The sequence below is a fragment of the Falco biarmicus genome, chromosome 5 (assembly GCF_023638135.1).
Source record: "Falco biarmicus isolate bFalBia1 chromosome 5, bFalBia1.pri, whole genome shotgun sequence".
NCBI lineage: Eukaryota > Metazoa > Chordata > Aves > Falconiformes > Falconidae > Falco > Falco biarmicus.
Window position 1 is genome coordinate 67,386,023 of NC_079292.1, and position 27,023 is coordinate 67,413,045.

At 42.8% G+C, this 27,023-nt stretch overlaps 1 protein-coding gene across 2 annotated transcripts in view; it reads left to right on the forward strand.

Annotated features, from left to right (window-relative positions):
• The window catches only part of TMTC1 (transmembrane O-mannosyltransferase targeting cadherins 1), a 147,157-nt gene that overhangs the window by 46,751 nt on the left and 73,383 nt on the right, over positions 1–27,023 (forward strand). For both annotated transcript variants that reach the window (XM_056341142.1, XM_056341141.1), the window contains exons 6-8: positions 8,250–8,331; positions 9,320–9,423; positions 22,420–22,609. In XM_056341142.1, the coding sequence (XP_056197117.1) occupies positions 8,250–8,331; positions 9,320–9,423; positions 22,420–22,609 (376 nt within the window). The remainder of the gene's footprint in view (positions 1–8,249; positions 8,332–9,319; positions 9,424–22,419; positions 22,610–27,023) is intronic.

A 27,023-nucleotide genomic window follows, 5' to 3' on the forward strand; every position in this document is an offset into this window, starting at 1 on the left:
TGGTAACTGCTCCTCTTTTCATCCTGTTATCTCAAAGTCAAAGATTCAAACTGTGGATGCGTGATTTCCCGCCCTTACCAATTAAATGAAAAATGTGAATTTAAACTGAATGTGACAAGTAGATTCAAATTACAGTTAAATTATGGAAGAATTAAAAAAAAAAAAAAAAAAGGTTTTGAAATAAAGCAATAGTCTTCAGACTACCTTTACAGAGGGTTTCACGTGCTCATTTTCTCCCCTCATTTCTTTGCAAATTGTGTCCACATTTCCTTCTGAAACCAGACTTTCACTTACCACTTTCACTTGATTTATCAGAAATGCTCACAAAACATTATGTGTCTCTCCAAGCACTGCAGAAAGTTTCTTTTTGGGTCACCAAATGATGACTTTAAAAATATAGCTCAGTTCAGTAAACATATTTAAGAAAAAACCCCACAACTGAGGATTTGTCCTGAGGGAGAGCAGGCTGAGCTGTAGAAGGTTGCTTTCTTAAGTTTTTAAAATTCCTTAAAAAGTTGTTTCAGGAGCTGGCATTGTGACCAGCTGACCCTTATCTACCCCCATGCTTCTTATCAGTGCCCATCACTTTTTGTAGCGCTGATACATGGAGGAGGAAGGAGGTGATGGGCCTTTTCTCCAGGGGAGTTCTTTGGTGCTCCTGGCATACCCTGATGGCTGTGTAGGGGTGAGCACACACATCCCTGCTGTGGGGCTGGGTGCTTGCCTTTGCTGGGTGTATTTACAGTTGGACTGTGCTCCTTGCTGAGTCCTCACTGCATTTTCTGGGGGCTGGATGCCTGCATGGTGCCATGCGTTTGTCCATAAGAAGCAGGCAGACTGCCTGAATGTGATGGCTTCTGTTTTGTCCTGTTCTTTTTGTTGTGGTCCGTTCCCTTCCCCCCCCCCCCCCCCCCCCCCCCACTTCCTTGTATAATCTTTTTTGGCACTGTATTTGAATCCAGGATAGTTTGGTGTTGCTAGCAATGGTATGTCTTTATATCCTGTTTTGAGGTGTGTATCTTTCCTCCCCTGTGCAGAGCGCAGGAGGCTCACCAGAGAGAGACTGAGTCTCAGAGACACTGATTTCTGTGCTTTCTCTGCCATATTTTACTGACAGAATGGATTTATTCCTCCTCTTCTGCCCTGTTGTAAACTTTAAAATTTCTCTATTTTATTTTATTTTTTAAGTTTGTTTACTGGGGTCCTAGGCAAAGACAACAGCAAAAAGTTAAAGCCTTAATTTCCTAATTGCATATATATAATTTTAAAGCCACCATGGTTCCCTCTGTAAATTAGCAGACTAGTTGGACTAGTGCATTTACTGGCAGGACAGCAGGTCTCCACATCTTTTGTGGCTTGTTTGTAAATTTTTACTAGGACACTTGATTCCCAGAGAACCTCCATAATTTCTACTCACAATAATGAAGCCTTGTTCATGAGTGGAGGATAACCTCCTCCCGTCTTCACATAAAAGCTGGCAAGTAAGCTAGTTTTTTTGTGATTAGGGAGCATGTTTTAGATACCTTGCAGACTCCCTGCTTGGGCACAGTGGGTCTGCAAGCAGCCCCTTCACCAAGCCTGGCCCTGCGGAGCGAGTGTGGCCTGTGGACGCTGCGCTGTGTTTTGGGGAAATCTGATTCAAGAGCTGCCAGCTGTTTTCTGTGCAGAGACATGAAGGCAGCATTCGGTCTGTAGGAGTCCTGGCTGTCCTCTGTGGTTTTGGGTCCATCTGCTCATGCTGGATTGATTCGTCAGAAGCACAGCTGCTTTCAGAAGTGGAGCTGCTCTGGGGAAGGTGGTCTCTTTCCTGCCTCTGGTGCCACAGTCCAGCTCCTGAGTGCTCACTGGGGACACAAGTGAATGCAGCTCCAGTGGCAGCAGATTTCTTGCATACTGCTGCTGGATCTCTGACAGCAGCAGGGGCTGGAATATCTCCATTATCTCCATCTTTCTTCTTGGCTCCTCTTTGTTCCCATCCCTTTCCTCTTTGTGCCTACCTTCCTTTCTCCTTTAGCCCCTCTCTTCCTTGTAACACATACTCACATAGCCTCTTCTTGAGACACAATTTTCAGCCCTCTGTAGTCCAAGCAAATGGTCCCTTCCAGGTTGGATACAGGCATTGCAGGAGAGAGTCTCCTCTCTCAATGGTTTTGCAGTAGCAATGCAAGGAGAGTCTGATGCTGTTCCTGCAGGCTTCTGCTAGATGGTGCTTGGTAGGGCTAGAGGCACTGGGGAATTGATACAAATCTCTAGTGACATTGCAAATGGAGATCTTTTTTTTGGTGGCTTGTCATGTGCCCAGAAGTGGAGTCAGTTGTCACTGAAAGCAACAACAGGAGCATCTCTGTAATCCCTCTACACAATTCAAATCCATGCTCCAAACTACAGAACCACTGAAGTTTTCCTAATAAACTGCTTGCATGACTTTGTTGATATGGGCAAATATCTCTAATTGCTTTTTCAGGAACAGCCTAACTGATTTACCTGATACTTTTAAGGAAGAAAATGTTTTCAGCTTGACACAAGATCCTGGAAGGGAAAACTTCCAGCATGAATGTATATAACTTGTCAAAAGAACAAGCAGCTGAAAATAGGGGTTTGTAGTTGAATGTGTGGAGCAGCTAAAGCTGCTATCGGTGCTGCTTATAATGCTTTTCCTTGAAATACCATCCCTTAATGGAGCTAGGTCAGGGAATAATGAGCCTAAGTGTGGATTTCAATGCCTCAGGTGTGTGTGATGCAGAGGAGATAAAATGGCTGAAATCGATGGAAGCTTTAAATTGCAGGCATGGTGCTTTGGTTTCCTGAGATCTGCCGGATGGTGGCTGTGCTTTGATGAGGTCTTATTTTTCCTGTTAGCCCTGCTCAACCTTGTCTCCCTGTCCGTCAGCCAGTGGAATGTCTGGTATGAAGGGATGCCCCTTTTCATCTTCCTGGTCACATCTTTGATCTGTTACATGCATTTTGCTGCTTTCCTTTTTTTTCTTTCTATTTCTGATCCCTTACTGTGCCTCTCTTCTCCTTTCCCTGTTACTCCCAGTTTTCTTCCTCTACTTTCATCCCACACAGAATGAGGTATGTTTTGCCTAAAAGAATAAGGAAAAGCCAGAAGTGGAATCTCCTCTGCTATGTATGACAAGACAGTTATGCCTTGCTTTCCCTGAAAATCCGACAAACAGTAAAAACTCCAAATGTGGTCACAACTGAAAATGTACACAAAGAGCATGTGACATTATCAGTGTGAATGAGTTAAAACTATTGTGACTTTCATAAAATCGCTCCATGCCCCCCTAAAGAGTCTGTAAAACTGCTTCTGTTTGTGTGTGTTTATGCATCTGGGTCTGCGTGGGTAGTGGTGGCTGGGGTTTAAGGCTCTCCGGGGAGATAAAGAGCAAGGACGCCACACACATGCTGTGGGGAATGTCAAGACGACTTATAAAGAAGGAAGCAGGAGGACTTTTTTTTCTTCTCCCTTGCAAAACTTGTAGCTATGACTGGTATTTTATTTCCTTGCACTGACAGGTATTTTAAGCAAGTTGAAAATCCAGGTATGTCTGGAATATATTGTTTTTTCCTCTTTTTTAATCAATTTTTTTTATTCCACGATGGATTTTCATTCCTGTTTTCTCCCTGGGGTATCACATATACTTGCCTATGGTTGTTGTCCTCAAGGAGGAACACAGGTTGAGCTAGGCTGAAAATATACTTCTCCAATTTAAGATCTAGCTGGCTGCACAGACTATGCAGAAGTCATCTTCAAGTAGAAAAGGTAAGGTGATCTCTATAGACAAAATATGGCTCCTGTAAAACTTGCACATTCTCAACAGGGGAATCTGTCAAACTGGTTTGGAATTAGGTGTGCATCTATCAGTGACCTGAAGCTTTGACATTTGCCTAAAATAGCTCCTTCTAAGTTTAAAAATGTCTTGATTAGAGGTGTCTTAGTGTTATCAATAATTAAGAATAAGTTAACAGCCTTGCTTTCATACTCATCCTTCTAATGTCTTTCTTCAGTATTAGGGTTTTGAAAGTGCTTGTTCAAAACTCTGGTGGTTGCTGGGAGTCGGATGTTTCCTGAGAAGAGTGTAAATGGAAGCAATGATCTCACAGTGGCCAAAACAAGCTCTCAAAAGACCAAAGCTTGTTCTACTTCATAGTTATCTTGGTCTTTTAGATGTCCCTGATGGGGACCATTCGTCACACATCTGAATTGTTTGTTTGCTTCCCTTGAGAAAGCCTTCAAAGAGAACAGAAGAGCAAGTTCATGTTTTATACCAAAGCTGAGTCGGCTGCAGCGTGTGGGGTAAATGTGTTGCCAGTACTGGTCTGCGTGATAGCTCACGCAGCCGTGGCAGTGAGTGGCAGCTAAGGAGCTGCCCTGCTCCTTTCTCTAAACTCTAGATGCCTCCAATGGTACAGGCAAATTAAAAAAGCTGCCTGCTTCTTAGAGAAGTTTGTTTTGATTAACACAGAGTCCATCTGGTACCAGCAAAGTTTACATTCCTGTAAACTGCACAGTATTGAGTTTTACTAGGCCACCTACCCTGCTGTCTTCAATTATAAAACCTCTGAGTTCCCTGATGATGTAATTGATTTCAGGATGAGCCGTGCTTTTCAGGAAGCCGGAGCTGCCAAATATCTGTCTTGGCCTCTGCTCGAACTGTGTGAGAGAAGTCCCTGCATTATTAAGCATTTCTTGGATTTATTGTTTGTTGTGATTCTGGTTGCTTCAGGGAGTATTCCTGAAAGGCTTTTAAAAGATAGCAAGTACGCAATTACATGCTGATTTGCTTTGTAGGAAAGCTGGCGCGAAGCTGCCCAAGTGGGCTCCTTTCACACTTGTTTAGCAAACCTGGCGATCTGGATTTCCTCCTCTCATTTTATCACTTCATTATGAAAATCTGGGAGACCTACACCTTGAAATGTTTGCCCACTCTGCAGTAGCATTTTGGTGCATGGAGAACTACCATCAGTACAGTTTTCCTACATGTATCCTGTGCCTGCTTTCATGCAGAAATGAAGAGGTGTGTGTATTTTGGCATGGGAAGCCACATTACACTGATCGTGGTGGAGCAGGTAATAGGGAGTGGATCCTATGAACAGTGGGATGTTTGGCAGCCTCGTTTCTCATAAGAGAAAAGCTTTGCTCCTTAATTGAACTACCGCGGAAAAAAACCATTTCTTAACTTAAGCTGCAAAGTAGCAAAACCGTTTGGAGGGGAAGGATCAGAAGGCTCAGGGCTCTCCTGAGCTCTTGCTTCACCCATTCCCAGTTGCCCATTACTTTCATTCTGGTTCCTTCTTGCTTGCTGCCCATTTGCTCTCTAGCACAGAGTGATTTGCAGTTGGTGTCGGTGGAGGGCTTTCTTTTTTATTCCTGGAGATTTTACTGCTCAGCAACATAAACTGTTAGGGGCCTGTCAGGATTTTCTGAAATTCTTTCAGAAGGCCTGCTTTGCAGTGACCATGGCTACCCTGCAATTCGGTGGAACATTTCAAATTAACTTCCTTTTGCAGATAAACTCACACCTTGAAACTGTGCTTGGTAGCTTGCATAGTGTTATGCTTGCTGCAAGGAAGGTGTGAGATTTTAGTTACTCATAGGCAGACAAAAAAAAAGTCAAAATCAAGGTGTTTTAAAGAGTAAGCATTCCTGCACTGTACTGCCAAGGGTGGAAGGGCAACTATTGCCTTCCATTTACACTTATTTTCTGGCTTTAATTTTCTCCTCAGGCCAGGCTTGAGAGAGAGCAGAGAGCTGGTAATAATGAGGGGTTCTTCTAGGCTCTGTGGTGGTCTCCAGTTCTAGATCATTGTTTGCAAGGCCCTGAAGCACAGAAACACTTTCCTGAGCCTCAGCAGCCTAAAATGAAGTTTAGCTTTCTTGCTGAAGGGCTACCTTCACGAACAGCCTGCTGTCCCTAGCAGTTGTTCCAGCTAGAACATCTTCAATGTGAACTTGAGCTGTTAAAAGCCAGATCCCTGCTGAGGGTGGCAAAGCAGTGGAGTCGGCATGTCCCCACTGCCCCACAGGTGCTGCCCCCCGAGCTTGTAGCTTGCCTAGCCACGGGTGGCTGTCATGGAGGATGGCAAACCTGTGGCCCGGAGATGGTGGCTGCCTCACGAGTTTTAGGTCACTGATGTGAGGTGATGTAGTTTCTCAAGGATGAAGTTGGCAGACTTCTTGAGACCGATAACAGTGCTTCTCTGTCTCTAATTGTAGTTTTGGAGAAAAAGCTGAAATGTGCTGGCTGATCTTTTCCCAGAATAATTCCACCTAAAGCAAATATTTGTAATGGAAAATTTCTGTCCAAAGTGTTGCAGTTAGTTAAAACTACAAGCGAGTGAAAGCAGGTTCTTGAAAAGAATCAGGCAGCATGATTAATAGAGGGCTGTCCTCCCTCCACCCATAAAAATATAAACAAAATGTAACCCAAAACTTCTGTTCCTGCTGAAAATCACGAGGGGGTTGAGTTTCGTGTAAGGTTCCAGTAGGGAACAAAAGACCGGGGTTTGATCCAAATGCTATTAAAGTCACCGAGAGTCTTTCCCTTTGGCTCCAGTGGGCTTTGGAGCAGGGCCATGGTGAACACTTGAAGGCCAACCTGACCTTTCATGGAGAGAGAAAGCTGAAGGCTTAGTTTCATCTCACTTGTACTTGCTGAAGCCTGATTAAAATCAGTGGGAGCTCAAAAAACTTTACACTTTGCGGAGTTCAGCCCTTGAAGACTAGTCTGACATTTAAGTCAGATTTGGTGCTTAAATGTCAACATTTGTAAATAAGTAGACACCAAAGACAGAAAGTCATCTGGCTTGCTTTACAATGTATGGTTTGGTTCCTGAGTTTTAGGCACGACACTTAGGGAAAGTTTTCTGAAGAGCAGTTATTTTATAGAGAACACCCAGATGTACTTCTTTATTCTTGTTAAATGCTGCCTGTTTCTTGCTGGCTTTGCCCCTGGTGCTTTTGTCTGCATCTTGCCATGGTGACCAGGCTTGCAGACTTCCTACTATAGAAAATTTGAACAAAAAGCCAGATATTAAAGACTCTTGGCAGCATTAGGAAGTGCTGCAATCTTGTTTTTTCAATGACTTGAAAGGTGGAAGCAATCAGATAGTAGACTGTCTTGAGGAATTTGGAAAGGAAATAAGATGTGGTTTATATGCTAGATGTTCACGGGAGAAACTTCTGATGCTTTCATGCTTGGAAAGGTAACTTGTGTGCAGGTGTTGTGATTCATGCTGCAGTTTTTGTAAATAATTTAAATAGAGTATCCCAATACTGATTGTATGTTACACAGAGAAACCTGCAAACATTTCCCTTCTGAATTTATTTTGTTTACTTGCTATTTATAACTTCTTAAAATTATTTGTCATTTTTCAATAGTTTTCTAGCTTCTATATGCTTAAAATATTCCTGTTCTCTCTTCTGTATTTCTTTTTGTTTCTCATCACTTTATTAAAATAATGAAGCCACTGTAAGGTCCAATAGAAATTGAATTATCATTGAATTAATGCCATAGGCATGGCACTGTTTGTTATACTAAGAAAGCTCCTTAGAATTTGTCAAATGCTTCTACTCTATTAAAATTAATATGTAGTTTTGGCTCCAGATACAGTTTAATTATTGAGAAACAGGAAGATTTTTATGAACGCTCCAACAACAATAAGCCACCAGTGTGTTTGTCTCTCTACAGTTAATTATCATAACACCTTGTCAGCAGACTCATAATGCAACTTAAGCATGCAGAATATGCTTTAAAAAAAAAAAGCTTAAAATAAGTTCAGTTCTGCTAGACAGTTATTCCCATCTGTAGAGGCTCAGCAGAGAGCTGGGAACAAGGAGTTTTTGCATTTTAATCATGGCCTAAAATTGAATTGCTCTGTTTGGGTGACCTTTTAAAAATGTGTCTCAGTGTAGTCTTCTGGGAGTCTGAAGACAGCAATCTTAGTGAGACATGTGGGGCTTTTCTAAGGATTAAGGTGTTCATTGATGTTTTAAAAAAAATAACTAACCAAACCCAGATTTTGATGGGGAAACTGCAATGTATTGTAGTGTGTATTGTATGAAGGTGGCCTCAATATTTTACTTAAGTCATGTGGAAAGAGCTTTGAAGAGTAAGAGTGATGTCATTGTTACTGCAGGTTAGTCTAGGGTGGCTGAAACCATGTACAGCTTTTTCTCCAGTTTGAAAAATGAGTTATTGTTTAAAAGTATTTCAACAAATACTTGTTTCCTTATGTTTCAGCTACCTGACTGCAAATAACAACCAGAATTTCTTGTATACTGCAAGGCCTTTTTTGAAGAGAGCTGCTTTGGTGATAAGCTACGTAAGTATGAATGGACTTGATGATGTATTTCTGTGTATGTGACAAAAATGAACATTGCATGGTGGTGTCCCAAAAGGCTTGGAAAGCTTAGATGGTAGAACTTAATACAAAGTTAGTCTTAGAAAGTAGTCTAGATGACTTCAGCTAGGCAGAGACAAGAATATTGCTGTGTTTTCAGTTCAGATTGTCTTCTAATTTATAGTGGTTGCCCTTACAACCACATGATTGTCTGCAGGTATTTCCTGCCCTAAACACAGGAGTACTCTCTGGTGCTGGGCTGACTTTTCAGTGGCATGCTGTTAGCTTCAGTGCAGGGCTTAGTAAGAGTCACAAGAAAAGCTCTGCCTGCAAATACCTGCTGCTTGGCATGCTCCAAGCAGAACTTGACACGTTGCAGGGGAGAAAACAAGCACCTCCACAGGTGTGGACTGGGTGTGCAAGTCCCTGTGTTGCTCTAGGAGTCAGATCCCCTTGCTTGTCCCTTGACAAGTGGTTTCCAGAAAGGTGGAGGAGTGCCAGCCCACGGGAGTCCTTCCAGGGATTAGGATTACACAGCATGAGAAACACCGATGGAGCTTGTCCTTACAGCTGTGCCAGCATGAGTGAACAATAATAGCTTTTAAGACATCATCATGTTTTTTTCCCTCTGTATTTAGGTATGGGTCAATAGCAAAAGTCTGCAGTCTGAGCTGTAGCAGGATGATGGATTTGTCCTTCAAAATGCTGCCTGTGTAGTGGGTAGCCGAGTGCTGTCAGTAATGCACATGTGAAAGCAGGGGGACCCGACGATGTAGAGTGCTGTGTGTGCTGAGGGGTTGGCATGTTTGTCACCTGCATAGGGTGGCAAAATTGAATTTTGCCTAAACTGCTGGGCTGACTCACTTCTAGGAACAGAGCACAGCGTGGAGAACAATCACAACAAAATATTTGCTGGAGGCCTTAGTTCTTCTGAATAGAGCATTGCTAACTGAAGTGTTCTTCTTTAAAGGTGATTCTCGTATTGTATTTCCGCCTCTGGATAATGGGAGGATCCATGCCCATGTTTTCGGAGCAGGACAATCCAGCTTCATTCTCACCGTATTTACTGACGAGGTACAATGCTGCTAATCAAACAGATTTCAGAAGTGTAGCCTTGACATTATTTTTAACCTGCACTGAAATGTTTTACAGATTGCAAATGAGAAGACTTATTTTGTTATCTTAACTTAATTACTTCTTATTGCTCTGTCTAGAACAGAAAGCAAACAGCATTATTTGAACCCCAAAGCATGCTCGGGGTCCTACAGAATTACATTACAGATGCTTTCTTACCGAAAAATGTGGGCTTATTTTTATGCAAAGCCCAAAGAACATAGTTAAATTTCCTGAGCAAAGGACTGGAAGGTCCAGTGACTGAAGCCTAATCCTTAAAACTGGCTGCTCCTGAGGTATGGGATGCAAGCATTTGGCTTCAGCTGAAGTTTGTATAAAAATGGGATGACTATGCTTTTTGGTGGAATATTGGTGGCTGTTCAGTGAAGATGGAAGGCAGAACTCCAGTGGCACAGAATACTGCAGAGCTCTGGCTAAGCATAGGATGGAATGCTGTGGATTGATTAAAAACTATGAACCTGAAATTTGTGTTAACAGATATTTGTTATTTTATTACTATCTTTTTTTTTTTTTGTAAAAAAAAGATACATAAATGTTTAAATTTGGTAAAAATGCTTTTTTGGGTTTTTCTTTCTTTGCCTGGGACCCAGTGTGTGGTTAGGTGAGCTGATACCACATCCCTCTGTCTCTGCTGGGCCAGACTAGCCAGGCAGGGGCAGCTACAACTTTGTTTTTCCCTCCAAACCTACCTAGGTCGGTGCTCTGAGAAGATGGTAGGAAGTTGATTTCCTCTTAAGACAGGGACATGTGTATAACTGTTTGCTCTGGTTAGTTACTGAACTGGGGAAAGACACTATGGAGGCTTCTGGAGGAATTTACTGACACCTCAAATGAAAATGGGAACAGTCCTCCTCTCTGTCACTTTCTGGCCTTGCTCATTCCATTCTGGTTCCTCATTCCAACAGTGGAATTGCAGCTGAGACACAGGTTAAGATCAAGCAATTCTTATTCAACATCTGCGGCAGAATCGGACTGGATCTCATTTGGGAGACCATTATGATAATGTGACAACAGCCTCTATTACCATCAAGGCTAGAAGTGCTTCCAGGAAGCACACTGGCTGATTTGGAAAGCTGTGATCTGTTCACAGTATTTCTGGCAGATTCATTAATACCAGACCCTGCGTGGCACAGCATGAAGGATTTGCTGCTGTCCCTTTTTGCTATGTCTATGCTGAGATGGGGGTCATCAAGTCATAAATGATCCTGGCCTAATTCCAACTACGTATTCAATGTTGCAAATGTCTTTTGTGTGTTGCCTCTTCATATCTTGTAATGACGGGGGAAGGTTTTTTTAAACCCAAAAGCCAAGCCATTCTTGGGGTATGAAACAGTGACTGTTTTTACCACCAGCACTATGGATTTTGTTAACAACCTTATGAAAGACAAGTGAGAATGCTGCTGGCTGAGGTCCTCCTTGGCCCCAGCAGCAGCCCTGGCTTCACCATCAGTTCAGCAACACCTACCTGCTCCAAACCTAATGAAGGAAAGCATTGCCAGTAAAAACCGGTATTGTTGTGCTGGAGGGATTCTAAAACTCTGTAGTTATGTCAGCTGTTCCATTTCTTCTGAGCTTGATCTTAAACCTCACTTTAGCCAATTTACCCAGAAGCCTGTGTCTTCCATCCAGAAAACCCATCCTTTCAGCAAGCCCCAATGCCAGCTGTTATGTGGCTTTCTAACACACAAAGTTAAATTTAGCTGGTCAGTTCCTTCCCCGCTGATCTGGCACCAGCCTCCCACAGCTGATGTTCAGGCTTGGATCCTGACAACAGCAGCCGTGAAGTAGGTTTGTTACTGAATCCCGGTCAGAGTCCAGTCAGGAGACAGGACCAGAGTCTGTCCAGGAGAACGGGTGAGAGGCCAGAGTAAGGACAAGTGAGAACATGTGTCTGTGCGGGGTCCATCTGGGAGACAAGCTACTTACAGAACAGGTCCAAGGGCCATCCAGGAGACATGGCTGAGCTGAAATGGGGCTCCTAGAGCAATGGGCATTAGGTGCAGGGCCAGGTGAGGCTCATCAGGGCCCTGACAGTGAGTTGCTGCAGTTCAGTATCTGCCACTTCTCCTGTCATGGATCTTGTTGATGACCTGTGATAGTCTCTGTCCTCACTCTCTGGGCAGTGTATGATCTAGAAAGAAGCTGGGTCCTGAGCTTCTGTTAACCTTAAACCAAGTCTCCTGGCACGAGCCTTCATCTTAGATGTGAGGGATCTGCAGAAGATATCTATAAATTCTTCTCTGCAAGTCTTGTTTTTCTGAATTCAAACCTTAAGCTGACCACCACCTTGAAGTTGCAACCAGCCAACCTGAACATTGCCAAAGACTGGCTTTCCTGATCCCATGCACCGTCGTAAGCCTGCGGGATCCACCTGCCAGCACGTTAGGCTTGCTCAGTAACACCTGCTTTCCTGAAACCAGGAAATTTACTTCAAAATAGTCAGTAAGCCATCAACTGCCTCAGAGCTAGCTATAGGCTCAGCTGTGCTGCTGGCAGTAGTCTTCATGTTATACCTGTGGGGTTTACCTGCAAACAAGAAATCTGAGTTGAGAGCTGTTTTTTTATTGTTGTATCTTGCCAGTCTTGCGGAGCTGTAGGAAGACAAATTAGTCAATGTGGATGATAACTCAGGGTAAGTTTCTGGACAGCTGGGTGGCAAATTTTTGCTAAATGGGCGAGCGGTCAATCCTGCAAGGTAGACAGAGACCCAATGACTGTCTCTGAGCTGACACCCCACAATGCACCCACTAACCACAGCCCCTCTCTTGGCAACAAACCTTTTCCTTCCTCATGTCCTCATTCAGACTCGAACTATAACTCTCACCTGAGAATTTGTCTTACTGTGGCCAGAGCTGAAGCTACTGCTGCAGAGCTGACATTGCGCCAGTCATCATGACTGCAGGACTGGGATGTCAGATGGAGCCAGTAAGGCTGAGTGCCGTAGGCCTGATTTCTAGGAAGAGCTGTGTGTCTGGCCGGTGGGAAGGCTAGGCTGAGGTACTGGGCTGGCATTCAGCTGAACTGTAAGGAAAAGGGACGCTGAAGAGATAAGATTGTTTTTAAAACCTGGTATTTCCACAGGGTGGAAGTAAGAAGCTGAGTAAATTGCTTGAGGGTGGATTTGGAGGTGACACAGCTTGCTGGCCCCGGTGTAAAGGGTGACATTAGGGTCTAGGACATCAAGGCCTGAAGATATTCAGCATCCAAGTAGGTGCTGGTGTGTGTGGTTGCTTGCTCAGCTGGTGGATCCCCAGTCACACGGGAGAGTTTGTATTATGGCCCAGCCTCAGAGAAGCTGTGAGGCAGTGTGTGTTCCTCAGCTGTAGACACCTGTAGCAGCAGCATATGAAGGGTTGCTGTGAGAAGCTTTTAACGAGGTTCTGAAGGCAGTAGTTAGGTCACAGCACTGAATTTAAAGCCAGGATGTTATTTGCAGGTTGGATTGAGTTGAGAGGAAGGAAGTGGAAGAGCTAAGTTTGGTGTCAAGACCAGAAGGGAGAAGCCCCATGAAGCTAAAACAAAGGCCAGCATTGGGTGGTGATCTTGAGGTGGTTACTGACACCTTAACTGTGGCTGAAACAAGGGTTAGTGCTCAGGCAGAGGGCAAGTTGTTTTGTAGCAATCTGAGGATCATGCAGGGCACAAATGGGAGTTTCTCTTTGCAAGCAGTCGTCTTTATTTGCACTGAGCTTGAAATGCGGTTATTGTGCATGTCTCAGCAGGGTGAGTGTTATGGTTTTCAACAGAGTTGAATGTTATTGTAAGACTCGGCCAACTTTGTGGAGCTAGGAGGAAGGCTGATGACAACAAGGAGAATAAAAAAGAAAAGCAGTAATTTAGAAATGTGTGGCAGTCTTTGTGAAATGCATAGTTAGATTTGGAGTCGGGGTTTTGGCTGACACAGGATGAACCCAAAGGAGTATTGTTAACTCTGGCAAGGTTTCTGTGTCAGCTGGTGAGCTGTACGGGTGTGGTTTGTCCTGATAAACGTAACACAAGGGTTATTAGAGCTAGAGTAGGGGTAGGTGTAAGTTGTGGGTTTGAAAAATATTGAGTAATGAGGTCAGATTTTGTCAGCCCTTGTGATGCTTGTAGTGTAAATTAGATGGCTGAGGGTGTGAGAGAGGTCTATGCATCCATGACTGTGTGGAGGAGGGGAGCGTATAGAAATTAAGGTGTATCAATTAAATCTAAGAGGACACAGGTTCAAAGCAAGCCAAGGAGGTGGCTTGCAACAGGTAGTTCAGCTGGGGAGCTCCTTCCTGCAGGATGCTGTGGGTGTGCTGAAAGTTTATGCAGACTCAAAAGAGAGATTTGCCAAGTTAAAAAAAGAAATCCAGGCTACTATATATGCAGAAACCATGTTCAACTTGGGGACATTATGCTAGCTAGAAACGGGAAAAAATTAGCATGTTCTTATATGCTTTGCTTGGCATTAATTTTTGGTCACTGCTGGAGAGAGGAACCTGGTCTGGACAGACCTTTGATGTGGCCCAGTTTGGCTTTAGAACGTGACTACGTGTTCTGTGTAACCTGTACCCAGTTTTGGGCAACACAAACGTATAAATTATACAGATAATTACTTCTTTAACCATTGGAAGACAAAATATGCTGGAATAGTGACAGTTTTTTAGTCTTTAAAAAGAATAATCATCTGTTCGGTATGTTCACTAAATTACTGTCCTTAAAATTACAAATTATATTCCCAGACACATTAAAACTTCCAGTGACATAAATGAAAGCCATATTTCCATGTCCTTCAGTGTGTTTCTTGGCAAGAGTGATCTGAGAAGATGAAATCTGTCCATCATTCCCTTTCCCGGCGAAGGCAGAAATGAAGGTGTTTGGAATCTTGCTGTTTGTAAGCTCTGCCATTGCAGGCTGTTGTATGCTGCAGAAGGGATGTACCTTCAGTGACCTGCCTTAAAGAACATAGATTTCCTGTCGTTGTGACTTGCCATCCCAAAATCTGCTATAGGTGATCTGTTGCAATAGAAAACCTGATCTCAAACCTCTTTTGAAACATTCTGGCTTGTACTGGATGAAAGTTGAGGAAGAAGGCAATTGAAAAGGTTTTGAGAGCTACCCAGCTTTAGGTAAACAGTGTACTGAAGTGCAGCTCAAGTGCTAGCAGGTCGTTGAGTGGTGGGGCTGTCATGTTTCAGGCATTTTGCACAATGTTTCTTTCTTCTGCTCTTCTTGAGGGGAAAGAAGTAGGAGGCCTCCAGGTAAATGGATTGTATTGCTAACACCATAGTAAGACAAGGGAAAAGTCCGTTGTATAGCATCTCTCAAGGTGTTTGAAGCAGATTAAGTCCTGCCAGCCATTTCAAACTAAGAAAGTATGGGTTTTTTTTAAACTATATCTTTGGGAGTCAAGTCATATTAATTTTTGGTGGCATTTGCTTGTGACCTCCCTTGGCTGATCACTCTGGGCAAGAAGCAGGCTTCTTTGTGGTGTTGTATTAAATAGTTAATGCATTTCTACTAAGACTGCCTTGAGATAACGTTGTCCTACGGTTGAACTGCTCTCTGTAAGCCGGCTTTCTGTATTTGCTGTTTCAATCAGGTAAATGAGAATTCAGTGCCTCGGAAAGCTGAAGAAATGCTTACACATAAAAACTGGCACATGCTCCTTTTCATAGAGATTTGTGACTGTTTTCTGAGCAATGCATTTAATAATCCTAGTTGTAAATTCAAAGAGAATGAACTACTGAGAGGTACACAACAGACCTGTGTGGAGAAGTGGGTCCCTGTGCCAGCCAGCTCTGCCAAGACAATAGAAGTCAAGTGCAGCATCTGCTCTGGTATGGGATTTTCACTGACCTTAGGCTGGGAGCTGGAATTAAAATAGACCCCTGTGACATCAGTTCTTAATTATCCAGGCTTGCACATGCTTCCTGAGTGGAAAAGTTCAGCCCCACTTGTAATCTCTGCAGGCACCTAGCATTCAGGGCTTACTTCTAGACAAAGGGGAGAGCAACAGCATCAGTAAAAATTGCTGTCATGCCTACCCAGGGGCCAGACAGTCCATACATTAAGTGTAAAATGTATTCTTTATTTCAAGGGGGCTGGGGGTTGGGGGAAAGCCTATCTGGAAGATGGTGCTACAAAGCAAAGGCCATCCTACAGTAGCAGGTTCCCAGAGCCGCATGAAAGATTTCAGCATCTCTCTTAGTTAAGTTTTCTTGGTTTAATGAATAAACTCAGGTAGGTATTGCTGCTCTGGAAATCAGCTTGATAGGCATTTTTAATGGGCCATGGTGCTTGCTGCAAGTGTTGGTTACACAACAAGCCTTCCCTTCCAAAAGCCTGCATGTGCAGTGGAGGGGGTGCAGGCGAAGCAGAGGCCACTGACTCCTATAGGCGCGATGCATTTTGCTTTTCAGAGTACTTCCACGCAGGAAGGCTGGACCATAGCCAGTCTCTGGGGCAAAGCAGCATGCCCAGGACATCCCTTTGGCTCCCGCCAGTGTGGGGTAGGTAATGCTCTGGGGTGCGATGGACTGTTTCCAGAAATGTTATCACAGCGGGTTTATGAGGTCTGGTTTTTAATTTCCTGAGGATCAGCCACCAGTATCTCAGCGGCTGTCCAGTGGATGCTCCATCCCCTGCCACCTCAGTGAGCCTCTTCTGAAGCAGTTGCCCACTGATGGCTGGGGGTTTTGGCTGTGTGACTTCTGGAGTGCGTTGCTGTCGGTGGCAAGCTATGGATCACGTTTGATCACAAGGCATGCTCTCACCCACAGCACACGGGGCTTTGTGGAGGGAAAGCAGTACATGATCGGTCTCAGGTTTTCCAGCATTGAGACTCTGACAGCAGGCTCGGGTTTCACTGGAAATTCACAGGCTCTTTGAAAGCCTACTCTGCAAGAATTTGTTATTTTTCAGATTCCTAGCCACAGAGTTGAAACAACTGGGAGGGTGCCGTTCACCAGATCAAAGCTCTTCAGGCTGTAAAGCTATAGAGCACATCGTAGTCTGCCTTTCCCTCTGTGCCCGGGGTGCATATAAACCCACCTTCCAGAGGAGTTACCTTGCTATTCATGAAGCTGCAGCTGTCTGTTTATTTCTATCTTTGTCTTTTGTACTCTGTCCTCTACTGACTGACAGCTTTTTTTCCCTAGATGCAAAAGTTTTGATGAAAGGGAGCACATAGGCACTTTTTCCAGTTACAAGGACTTTCTGTCTAGTCAATATTTGCATTTGGATGCTAAATTGAAATTGGAATGTCTATTGCTTCCTTGTGTAGTCTTACTCCATCACTGAATGTGCTGCATAGGCAGAGTGTGATTTTTCTTCTAAGGCTACGAAAAGAAAATGTTTAGGCTGACAGTATACAGAGCAGGAAAATAAACTCATGTGGGAAGGTATGACTGGACTGGCAGTTCCCCAGGGGAAGTGCAAATATATACAATTTTAAGACAATATCCTTAAATACCACCACCTGGTTATAACTGCAGCCACATGTGTCCTAGGAGGACATTATTGTGAAGCGGCTCATCAAACACACTTGGTTTTAGGGCTTTGTAGAGGATGAAGAAAGCCTTGAGTTGAAATCAGTTCAGCTGTTAATGCAAGTGAGAAGCTCTTTTCCCTAATAAAGGAGCTCTTCTCACCCTTACAGTGAACCGAAACTTCCCTGGCTCACTGGTAGTGTCTGTTCAGAAGAGTATTAACAAGGTCTGTGACTTCTGAAAGGGCAACAACTACCTTCCTGCTTCTGTTTCAGATCCCCCCTTCTTCGTACACCCCATTCTTTTCCCAAATACCAATTAAGTGCACTGTTATCACCTGTCTTCTAGATAGGTCCATTTTTTCCCCAACCAGGAGAATATTTTGCCTTTGCCTTGCTAAAATCTCCAATGCAGGAAAATCTGCTTGCAGGTGGATACCCTGTTGGGTCATTGGGGGTAAGGTTGCTTATCAGGAATGGGACAGGTTGTCCCTGAACTGGGTAAGTGGTAGGTTGTACCCACTGTGTGCACCTACAAAGAACAGTCACTGGCCCCTGTTTTTCCATGCAGCTTCTGTGGGGCATGGTCTGAGTCTTGTGATCGCTTGTGTAGCTCAGTTTTAGAAAGAAATCTGTAAGCATAGTCCCTGGGTGCTGGGTAGAAAAGCTTAAAATGCTCCAAAATCAGAAAGCAGATGAAACTCCTCATAAATTTCTGTAAATCTTGTAATATTTTTTTTTTAGCTAGTCTCATAATCCTCACATGCTGTGATCGCCTGGATTTGGCAGAGCTGAGACTATGGCTTTTCCAAGTTTGTTAGTCTTGATTACAGTAAAAGGTAACAGATGATCTCTCAAGTGTTTTTTCTGTTGTATTGTTTATGGCTTTAGGTAGTGCCCTTTACTTTCATTTTTGCAACAGAAGCAATTAATTCAGGTAGTTGTATCTTGCAACAGGTTGTAGATACGAGTCACCCTGTATTTATCTCAAACATGGCACACAACAGTACATTTAAACAACAAAATTTAAAACTAAGCAAACAGGATTGCCATGACAACACCGGCTACCTACAGGAGGAGCTGGTTTTATGAACATGGCAGAGAAGTGAAAAGGAAACACTTGATACTCGCTGAAACTTGGATTTCTGTGTTCAGTTTGCAAATAGCAAAAACCCAAACAACTCTGCTGTAATGCAAATGATGTTACCCATCCCGAGGGAAAACCGATTGCCCATCAAGAGGCAGATTCTTCCAGTCACCTCACCAGTAACACTGTTTTGCCTGAGATTAATTGATGGAGTAGGAGATGTTACACGCAGGGATTTTTCTTCCTTGGAATTCCAGTGGACATGAACAGCAATATAAAGATCTTTAATTTAAAATATAATTCAGTTAGTCAACTAATTTAAAGAAAATACTTTTGTTACCATTTGCAGGTAGGTTGCTGAAATGCAATTAGCTCCTGGAGTGATTCTGTGAATCTTTGAGTCTTTTCAAAATTTGCCAATTATTTCCTTGAGGTGTCAGCTTTGGTGAGAGGGTTCTTCCAAAGTTTCTCCTGCATTTAGCTTTCTTCCTGATTAGCCTTGTAGTATGAGAACCACACAGATATAAAGGAGTATCATGTGCTTTTGACAGCCATAAGTAAAAAGCAGTACTGAATTGTCAGTAACTATTATTAGCATCCTGTTATTTTTCTGTTCCTAGTATCTAGAATAGCGATAGCTTTATTTTATACAGACATCCATTGTATTCAAGGATAGGTTACCAATGCCGAAAGCATATCCAAACTTTTGCCTGGATCAGAGCTTGCTCAAGGCTTTCTTGCAGCTTATAAATGCCTCCTGAAATCAGGCACTGCCCTGCTGGATCTTGCTTCTGTGCCTGCTAATGGCACATGCACAGTCAATGAGAGTGTTCAGGCTTGATGACAAGAGATGTGGCCAAGGGCTCTCCAGTAGGGTGGATGGACAAGTGAACCAGCTGACCGTATATAGATGGTAACGACTGTCATAGGCTTTAAAATTATTCACTGCTGTTGGCAGAGTGTATTTAAGAGACTAATTATTGCTGTAATGGAATGGGGTGATTGTCCATCCCCTCTGGGACCTGCCTCTGGCAGCAAGTTGTGCACATGGCTCCCAAGGAAGACAGAAACCTCACAAGCACATGGAAAGAGAGACTTGTTTACAACCCCCTCCTGATCAGCACATGTCTTCTCATTTTCAAGAGCAGTTTGTCCTAACCTTCCACAGAAATGCATTAACTCAGTTGATCTGGCTACCTCGAATTCCTCTTAAAATTTGTGTCATCGTTTAACCCTGGCTGGCAACTAACCCCCACACAGCTACTCGCTCTTTGCCCCCTGCTAGTGGGATGGGGGAATCAGTAGAGTAAAAGTAAGAAAACTCGTGAGCTGAGATAAAGACAGTTTAATAGGTGATGCAAAAGCAGTGAGCACAAGTAAGGAATTCATTCACCACTTCCCATGGGCAGGCAGGTGTTCAACCACCGCCAGGAAAGCAGGGATCCATCAGATGTAACGGTTACTTGGGAAGAGAAACTCCATCACTCTGAATATCCCCCCCTTCGTTCTTCTTCCTCAACTTTATATGCTGAGTATGGCGTCCTATGGCATGGAATATCCCTTTGGTCAGTGGGGGTCGGCAGTCCTGGCTGTGTCCCCCACTAGCTTCTTGTGCTCCCCCAGCCCGCTCGCTGCTGAGATGGGGTGAGAAGCAGAAGAGCCCTTGGCTCTGTGTAAGCGCTGCTCAGTAATAATGAAAACATCCCTGTATTATGAACACTGTTTTCAGCACAAATCCAAAACACAGCTCCATGCTAGCCAATATGAAGAAGATTAACTCTACCCCAGCCAAAACCAGCACAATTTGTTAAACTGACTCAATTTGTTGTGGCAGCAAACTGTGTTTATTTATTCTGTGCTGCATAACATTTTATTAGCTCCCACCTTATCAGTGAAGATGCAGAAAAGCAACTAGTCTGTCTTTTGCAGTGGTGCATTTTGTAAAGATCCCAAATGTTGTGTCGGTCCTTCCTACTCAACAGCCCAGCCTGAGTAAGTTGGGGAGGGTTTCTCGTATGTGTTTTGGTTTGCATACAAACTTCCACGAATATTGTGGTACTTATTGAAAATGTTAATATGCCATGGCATAAAAGGACACTCCCTCCAAAAGCTGGGCTCTCCTAAGGCATCAAGTGCAAAACTAAGTCAGTACTGCTGAAAATCCTAATGTACACACTTGTAACAGTATTGTATGCCATGACATTATTCAGATTGACATAAATGAACATACTTTTTCTTTTAAAAGTAAAGCTAGAAATGGATCTCAGTTTGGCTTTTAAGTAGCTGTAAATAGATGCTGGCAACCTTTTCTTAGTTGACGTTGTGTTGAGGCTGATACAGAAGTCTTGTTTTGTATCGCAGCCGAGCAGAGGTGAGGCCAGGCCACATGTAACATCACGAGTGAGCGCCTTGTGATTAAGCTCCACCAGATTTTGCATTGCTGCGTTTCTCTGTAATGAGGTCCAGAAAAGATTGGCTTGGTGACTAGAAAAGATGTATTTGTTTCTTTAGAAATAGTGAACAATCAAAATTGTAAGAGGAGATTGGGTAAAATTAGATTATGTTTTTGAGGGATGCTTTCTTAAATAGAAACTGGCTTTTTAATCACTGCCTCCGTTCAGAGAGAAGATGGGTTTTCTCTCACTTTTCCCCTTGTTTACTACCTCAGAGGGGGGAGGGGAGGAAAATGGAGGCATAGAAACATACTAAATGGCTGAAAACCTTAAAAATGTGGGAATATTCAGTTTTCCATCAGAACTGGGAGCTTAGAAAGATTTGCAGGGAAATGAGAATGTGTCTTTTCCACTGTTTACAATGAGATGTTATTCCAGCTCTGTAAGCCTCCCTTCTTTTGGGTCTCTGTGCTGCTGCAGATATTTTTTTTTTTCAGATGAGAAGATAAACTGATATCCTAACTGTCTGTCGTTATTTAAACATGGTTTCACAAAAAATTTAGGCCTGTTCCATCCCTGTGTCTTGGCACAGCACCCATCTGGGAACTTCCATCCTGCCTGCCTGGAGTCACGTTTAGCTTTGGTGTCTTACCCCTTCTGCAACAAATACAATATAATGTTGTTAAGTGCTGCTGTAAGGGGATGCATTTTGACCCCAAAGAGGCATGTCTGTAAGTGGTGAGTGAAACAATTCTCTGTCCACATGGCGTGACATCTCTTGGGCATCCTTTGTTATTGTTTTAATAAACCTGCTAAGGTACTGCAGCAACTGCATGTGGTAACAACAGCAAAAGCAGGCTCAGATGGAAGAAATCCTATGCAGGGTAGAATATAACTTCATTTCTTTTTGAGTATTTACTGCCATCTTTGGTGCTGTTCATAATGTGGATTTTCCATCTGCAAACCAAGGAAGATTTTGTCTGTTCTAAGACTGTTGCAATGTTGGTTGGTTGACTTCATGACTGCTGTAATAATCTCCAACCTCTTGCATACAAAAGTATTTGAACTTTTATAAATGTGGTTTGAGGGGGATGCGCGTTGGGCAAGTAGGTGCCAAGCAGCAAAAGGCTGAGAGGGAGAGGGGATGTTGGTTTGATTTTATTTTTTTCTTAGTGTTCCCCCTCCCCCCCCCCCTTTTTTCTTGTTTTCTTTAGTCCAATCATACATATGCTGTTCTTGCTCAGTCTTCTGAAAACCTGCATACTTCCCAGAGGGCAGCATGTTTCCCATTTCCATTCCCCATTAATCTCCTCTCTGCTGAGAGTACCAATTAATGAAGGTTACACCACTTTGAAAGGCTCCCTGCTTCTCCATCGCTTCTGTGGCCCATCTCATGCAAACTGTCCCCAGCCCTAATAAGCTATGATGGGATCAGCCAAGAATCACTGTCTGCTTCCCTTCTTCTGTATTTCCTCTCTGTGCTGGGATGCGAAGAGAAAAGGTCTGAATTTTAATTGCTCAATATTGTGCACATAGGAGAAATCATAAATTGTAAGTTAACCTCAGCTAGAAGGACATTTTGTGTTGCAGGAGCGATGCAGTGAACTGTGTAGCAGTTCAATATATGTATGTACCTGCTTAGTTATTATTCATTTATTGTTGAAGTTGGTAGAAAGTCACTTCAAAAATTTAACATTCAATAGGAGATGAAGACCTCTTAATTTTCCAAAGGCTGGTGCACAGAAACCATGCAAATATTATTGATTTTATGTTATTTCTTTAAACGTTCTGTTGAAGTGCCCCTTACCTACGTTAGCATCATCTCTTTATTGACAGAAAGTTGTGGTATTGCCTGTGTGTGCAGAGTTTTGTGGGTTTTTGGTGGGTTGGGATTTTTTTTCTCCCCCATGCTTCCATATAGTATGTGTTAATTGCCAAAGAAAAACGTTTCATATGTTGGCGGTCATTTCATGTATTATGTTACCTGTTCTCTTTTGCAGGTTTCTAACTTACTCCTACCTTCTGGCCTTCAATGCATGGCTTCTGCTGGCACCGATCACCCTGTGCTATGACTGGCAGGTCGGCAGCATCCCTTTGGTCGAGTCTGTTTGGGATGTGAGGAACTTAGCCACAGTGTTACTGGTGCTGGTGATGATGTTACTTAGCCTGCACTGTATAGCTGCATTCAAGGTAACACCAAAAGACATGCAATACAATGTTTTGTTTAAAATCTTTTGTGTCCTAATCTTCAGATGTAATGGTCAGTAGGCATGAGTTTTCCTCTCAAATGCATTGGATCGAGATGAAAAAAACATACCACTATATAACTAATGCAGGCAAGCATAACAGATAAAAATGTCCCTCTAGTTCAATGTCTCAGTCTCTAATTGGTCTGATTTGAGGGCAAAACTTGGCCTGGAGTACTGCATTCAATTACTGCTAATGATCCAAACCCCACTGAAGTTGTTAAGCATCTCTGCCTCTCCCATAGTCATTAGGCTCTTAGTCGCTTGCTTCAGACAGGACTGGGACCTGTCATCTGTAGAGCCATTTGAAAATAAAATCAGTTATTTTATTCGTACCTTTGCTATGCTTCTAAAACCTAAATGTGGATACATCTTGATAAGAAGATTTCCCATCAGCAGAGTAATGGAATGTGGAAATTGGAAATGATCTGGAAACTGTTTTTTAGCGTAAATAATACAGTTGGTAAGCCATGCTTCACAGTTCACCTTTCCAGATCCACCATTAATTGTATGGCAGAAATGAAAGTGAGGTTGTACTAGAGTTGTCACAGATCAGATATGCACTTACATGGAAGGGGGCTTTTGTGTGGATCATAGAAAGTTGCAAGCTATTCCTCCTTCAGCTCTGTTGTGGAGGCTTCTTTAGGAGAGGTATTGGTAATCATTTTTTAAATACTGCAGAAGTTTCTCTTCCTTAAACATACTTATCACTGAAAAGCATAGTAGGGGAGTGACAGGTTTTTAATACCTATGTTATGCTAAAATGTGCAGGTCACGTACGTGCTTCACTCTCTACCCTGGCAGTCTTCCTGTGCTCCTGATAAGAGACAGAAAATGAACCAAGCAGTTTGAGACTCTGGAGTCATTAATTTAGGTTATACATTGACTGATGCTGTATGGGAAATATAGGAAAATACCCTATAGGGTATTCACTAGCCCTACCTGCAGGTTGTACATCATCTTGTATTCCTCCTGTTTTCATTACTCACTGCTAGAGATATTCAGAAGTGTTTGTAGTAGACCTAATCCTGTTCCCAGGGAAGTTAATGATAAAATTCTCATTAGCCCAGTACTGAATACTTCTGAAAAATCTTATCCCATGTTCTTTGAAGTTTTGGTTGCTTTTCATTTCTTCTCCTGTTGTTGGAATTGGTACCATGTATAAGATTAATGTTGTTGGTTTGCTGGGAAAAAAAATCTTCCAAGATTATCCAAAGACGTTTTGTGTTATTTTGGGTAAAACAATAATCCAGAAGGATTGCTTTGGGTACCTGAATAGTTTGTCTTCTCTCAAACTAAAACCCAAAATATTTCAAAATACTTTGTGCATTAAGTGTCTAGAAGTTACCGTACTTCTTTTCCATCTGGGGTTTTTTTTGGTTTTTTTTTTTTTTTCCTTAAAGGCAAAACATTTCAGTCTGGATTTATGAATAACACTGCTTGATTTGAAGCTGCCACTTCTTATTTTTTGTAAGAGTAAGTTCTCTGCTTTGCTCTTAACCACTATTAATGTTGCATTAAGCAACACGAATTTAATTCTCCAAGCATTTACTTAGTGGATGCTTTGAAATTAATCTTGTAGATTCCTTTGTGTTTATCCTTGAAAACCCTAAACTCGGAATAAGTTGAACCTGAAGTGATCTGCTTTTGTGTCTAAGCCAAGTAAAACCAGAACCATCACCTATTCTTGACGAAGTGCTCTAATCAGTCTCTACTCACAGCCTCCCAGCAAACCCACTGTGAACACAGAACTGGTAATGGTCCCAGGGGGTCAACTTGGACATGTTTCCCACAGCTGTAGGTATAATTAGAGGTAGCTGAGATATTCTGCTTTTCAGGAAGTTCTGAATATCTAAAACTATTTTCTATTTTATTTTTAATGACTCTCTTAACCCAGTTTTGATACTGCCACGAAGTGGTATGAAGCTGATTGGGTGGTGCCGAGCAGAATGAATTATTGAGGCAAGCAAACAGTAGGAAGAGGCACATTTCCTGGAAATAAATTGTCCTGTTTGGCTTTAGACAGTCTTGGGAATGTCTTCTACAGCTAGGAGAGGGAAGTTCAGGACATGTGAACTGCAGCCACAATTCATTATGTTAGGGTCTTAAGAAAGCTTCTTTCCAAATGCAACAGCAGTGGCCTTTCATATGACATTGTTCCCCCCAAGGAGGACCATCCTTCAGTGAAGCCCCAGGCAGGCTATTTCTCAGTATTTTGCAGGGTGTAGGCAGCATGAGACGCATCAGTTAATTTTTCATATTTCATAAAGTGTAAGGTGTTCTGGTTTTTTTTTTCGCAACAAATGCACAGAACTCTTTTAGCAGCCATTTTTCTCTCCTCTTTCATTGCAAAGTCTAAACTGGAAGCAATAGCTTGCAATTTTCTAAGGAATGGTTTTAGAGTGAACAGGCATGCCGTTTGTGTGCTGTTCATTTGAGTGTGTAGGTGTGCAGGGCTAAGAGAGGACAAAACCTCACATTCATTCTCATTGGCACTAGCACTTTCCTCTCTGTGGTATGGAGAATGGAAATACTAGAAATGATTTTGGCAGAAGTGAAGACTGTGCAGTGAACACTGAACTGATTTTCAGTGGCAAGAGGCAATGAATGTGCAGCCACAAAACAAGCTCACAGGAGACTTGCAGAATATATTACATGGACTGTAATTAGAGAATGCATGTATTGGATTTCTGCCTTTGTTGCCATTGAATTTTAAACAGGGCTAATTTGTTGTTGACGTTTGTGATTAGGTTAATAACCCTGTTGGCATGTGTGTGTAGTGCTGATAAAGGACATCTAAGGGATGAAGCTTTTTTGTTCCATTTCACTTCGTGAACGTTGTTGTTGTCGTACCTCAGAAGGAGAAGAAACAGTGCAAGATTCCTACCCATAAGTGCTTTGCTTGGAACATAATCTGTTACTGGGTGGGGTTCTTAATGCTGAAAACTGCAGAAACAGTGAAGGCAGCTTTCCAGTTTGTTATTGTCGGGCAAGAGAAGCCTCCCTTCTTGTCCACCTCATGCACTCTCACTGTTGTCCTCCTTACTTAATGAGGAAGTCACTTGAAAAATTGCTTTGTTAATTCCTTGTACATAACTTGTATTTGCTGGATCATTTCATCTGCGTAGTTAGTGTCAATCCTTCTTGCTTATTGGCCAAAGAGCTCCCCATGAGCACATGACAATTAATGTCCATCTTCAGGAGGCCTGATGGGAGTTAAGAAAAGGCCTGCCCCTTGTTGCATCTCCCACTGTGGGAGTAAAGGACCTTGGTGTCATTTCTGGCCAAGATTTTTCCATAGTGACTAACGTGGCAAAGTTTCATTCTGTCATTAAGCACCTCTTTGAAATGTTTTGAGACTTGATTTTTCACCACGCAGATGCCTTCACAGCATGCTCTGAAAATTGGCCTCTCTTGAGCACCAAGAAGTCACCAGTGGGTCTCGAAATGCTCAAGTTCTCTTCAGCTCTTTGCAGTGAACTTCCTCACCCAGCCTGGTTGGGCTTCGAGTAGCATGCTGGGGATGTAACAAAGGCTGGGGATGCTATTGCAAATGCCTGCGGGCCAGAAAAATAATAATATTTGGGAAAAGATGATGAGATTTGTTTATTGTTCATTTTCAAAGACAGCCTCAGCTGCAAGGAACTGACATTGTCTGTCTTCCAGCTTTGGAACCAGGTAGATTACTCAGGTACCAGTGGATTGGATGAAGTGCTATCTTTTTGGTTGCCAAGCCCACCAGTTACAAGGCCAGAGAAATAATCTACCTGATGCTTCAAAGGGCCAGTAGCATATGCAAGGGCCCATAGCACTGCCTTTCTACACGGGAAGAAATGGTGAGCACCTGGTGAACTAGAGAGAGGACAGTTCTTGGCATAGCGTCTGGATGACAGTTATTTCTTTGACATGTCATAATAATTCAGTGAGCATGAAAGGAAGACCCTTCAGATGTTTGAAACACCACTGTGCCTGGCATTTTTAGGTCGCTGCTTAATTAGCAGTGTGATTAAAATGCAGCTTGTCCTGTGGTTGTAGCTATGAACGTATGTACAGAGCACATGATGGATCAGATACTGCTTTCTGTATGGTACCTGAGGGCTGATAGTGGGAAAAGTCATGTGTGTGTGATGGGGAAATTTGGAGCAAGGTGATCTGGAAAACTAATTTGAAACAGTAGCTTTTGTATCTGATCAGTCTGGGGGAATGTATTGCGCCTCATGCTGCTTGGCCCTTGTCTTGCATTTGTGCTCATGACCAGTGCTATGGAGGGACCTCGTGGTGGTTCACAGCACCTTCTACTATTCAGCAGGAACACATATTGATGTGCAGCAGAACTGCTACTTATGTTTCACATCAAT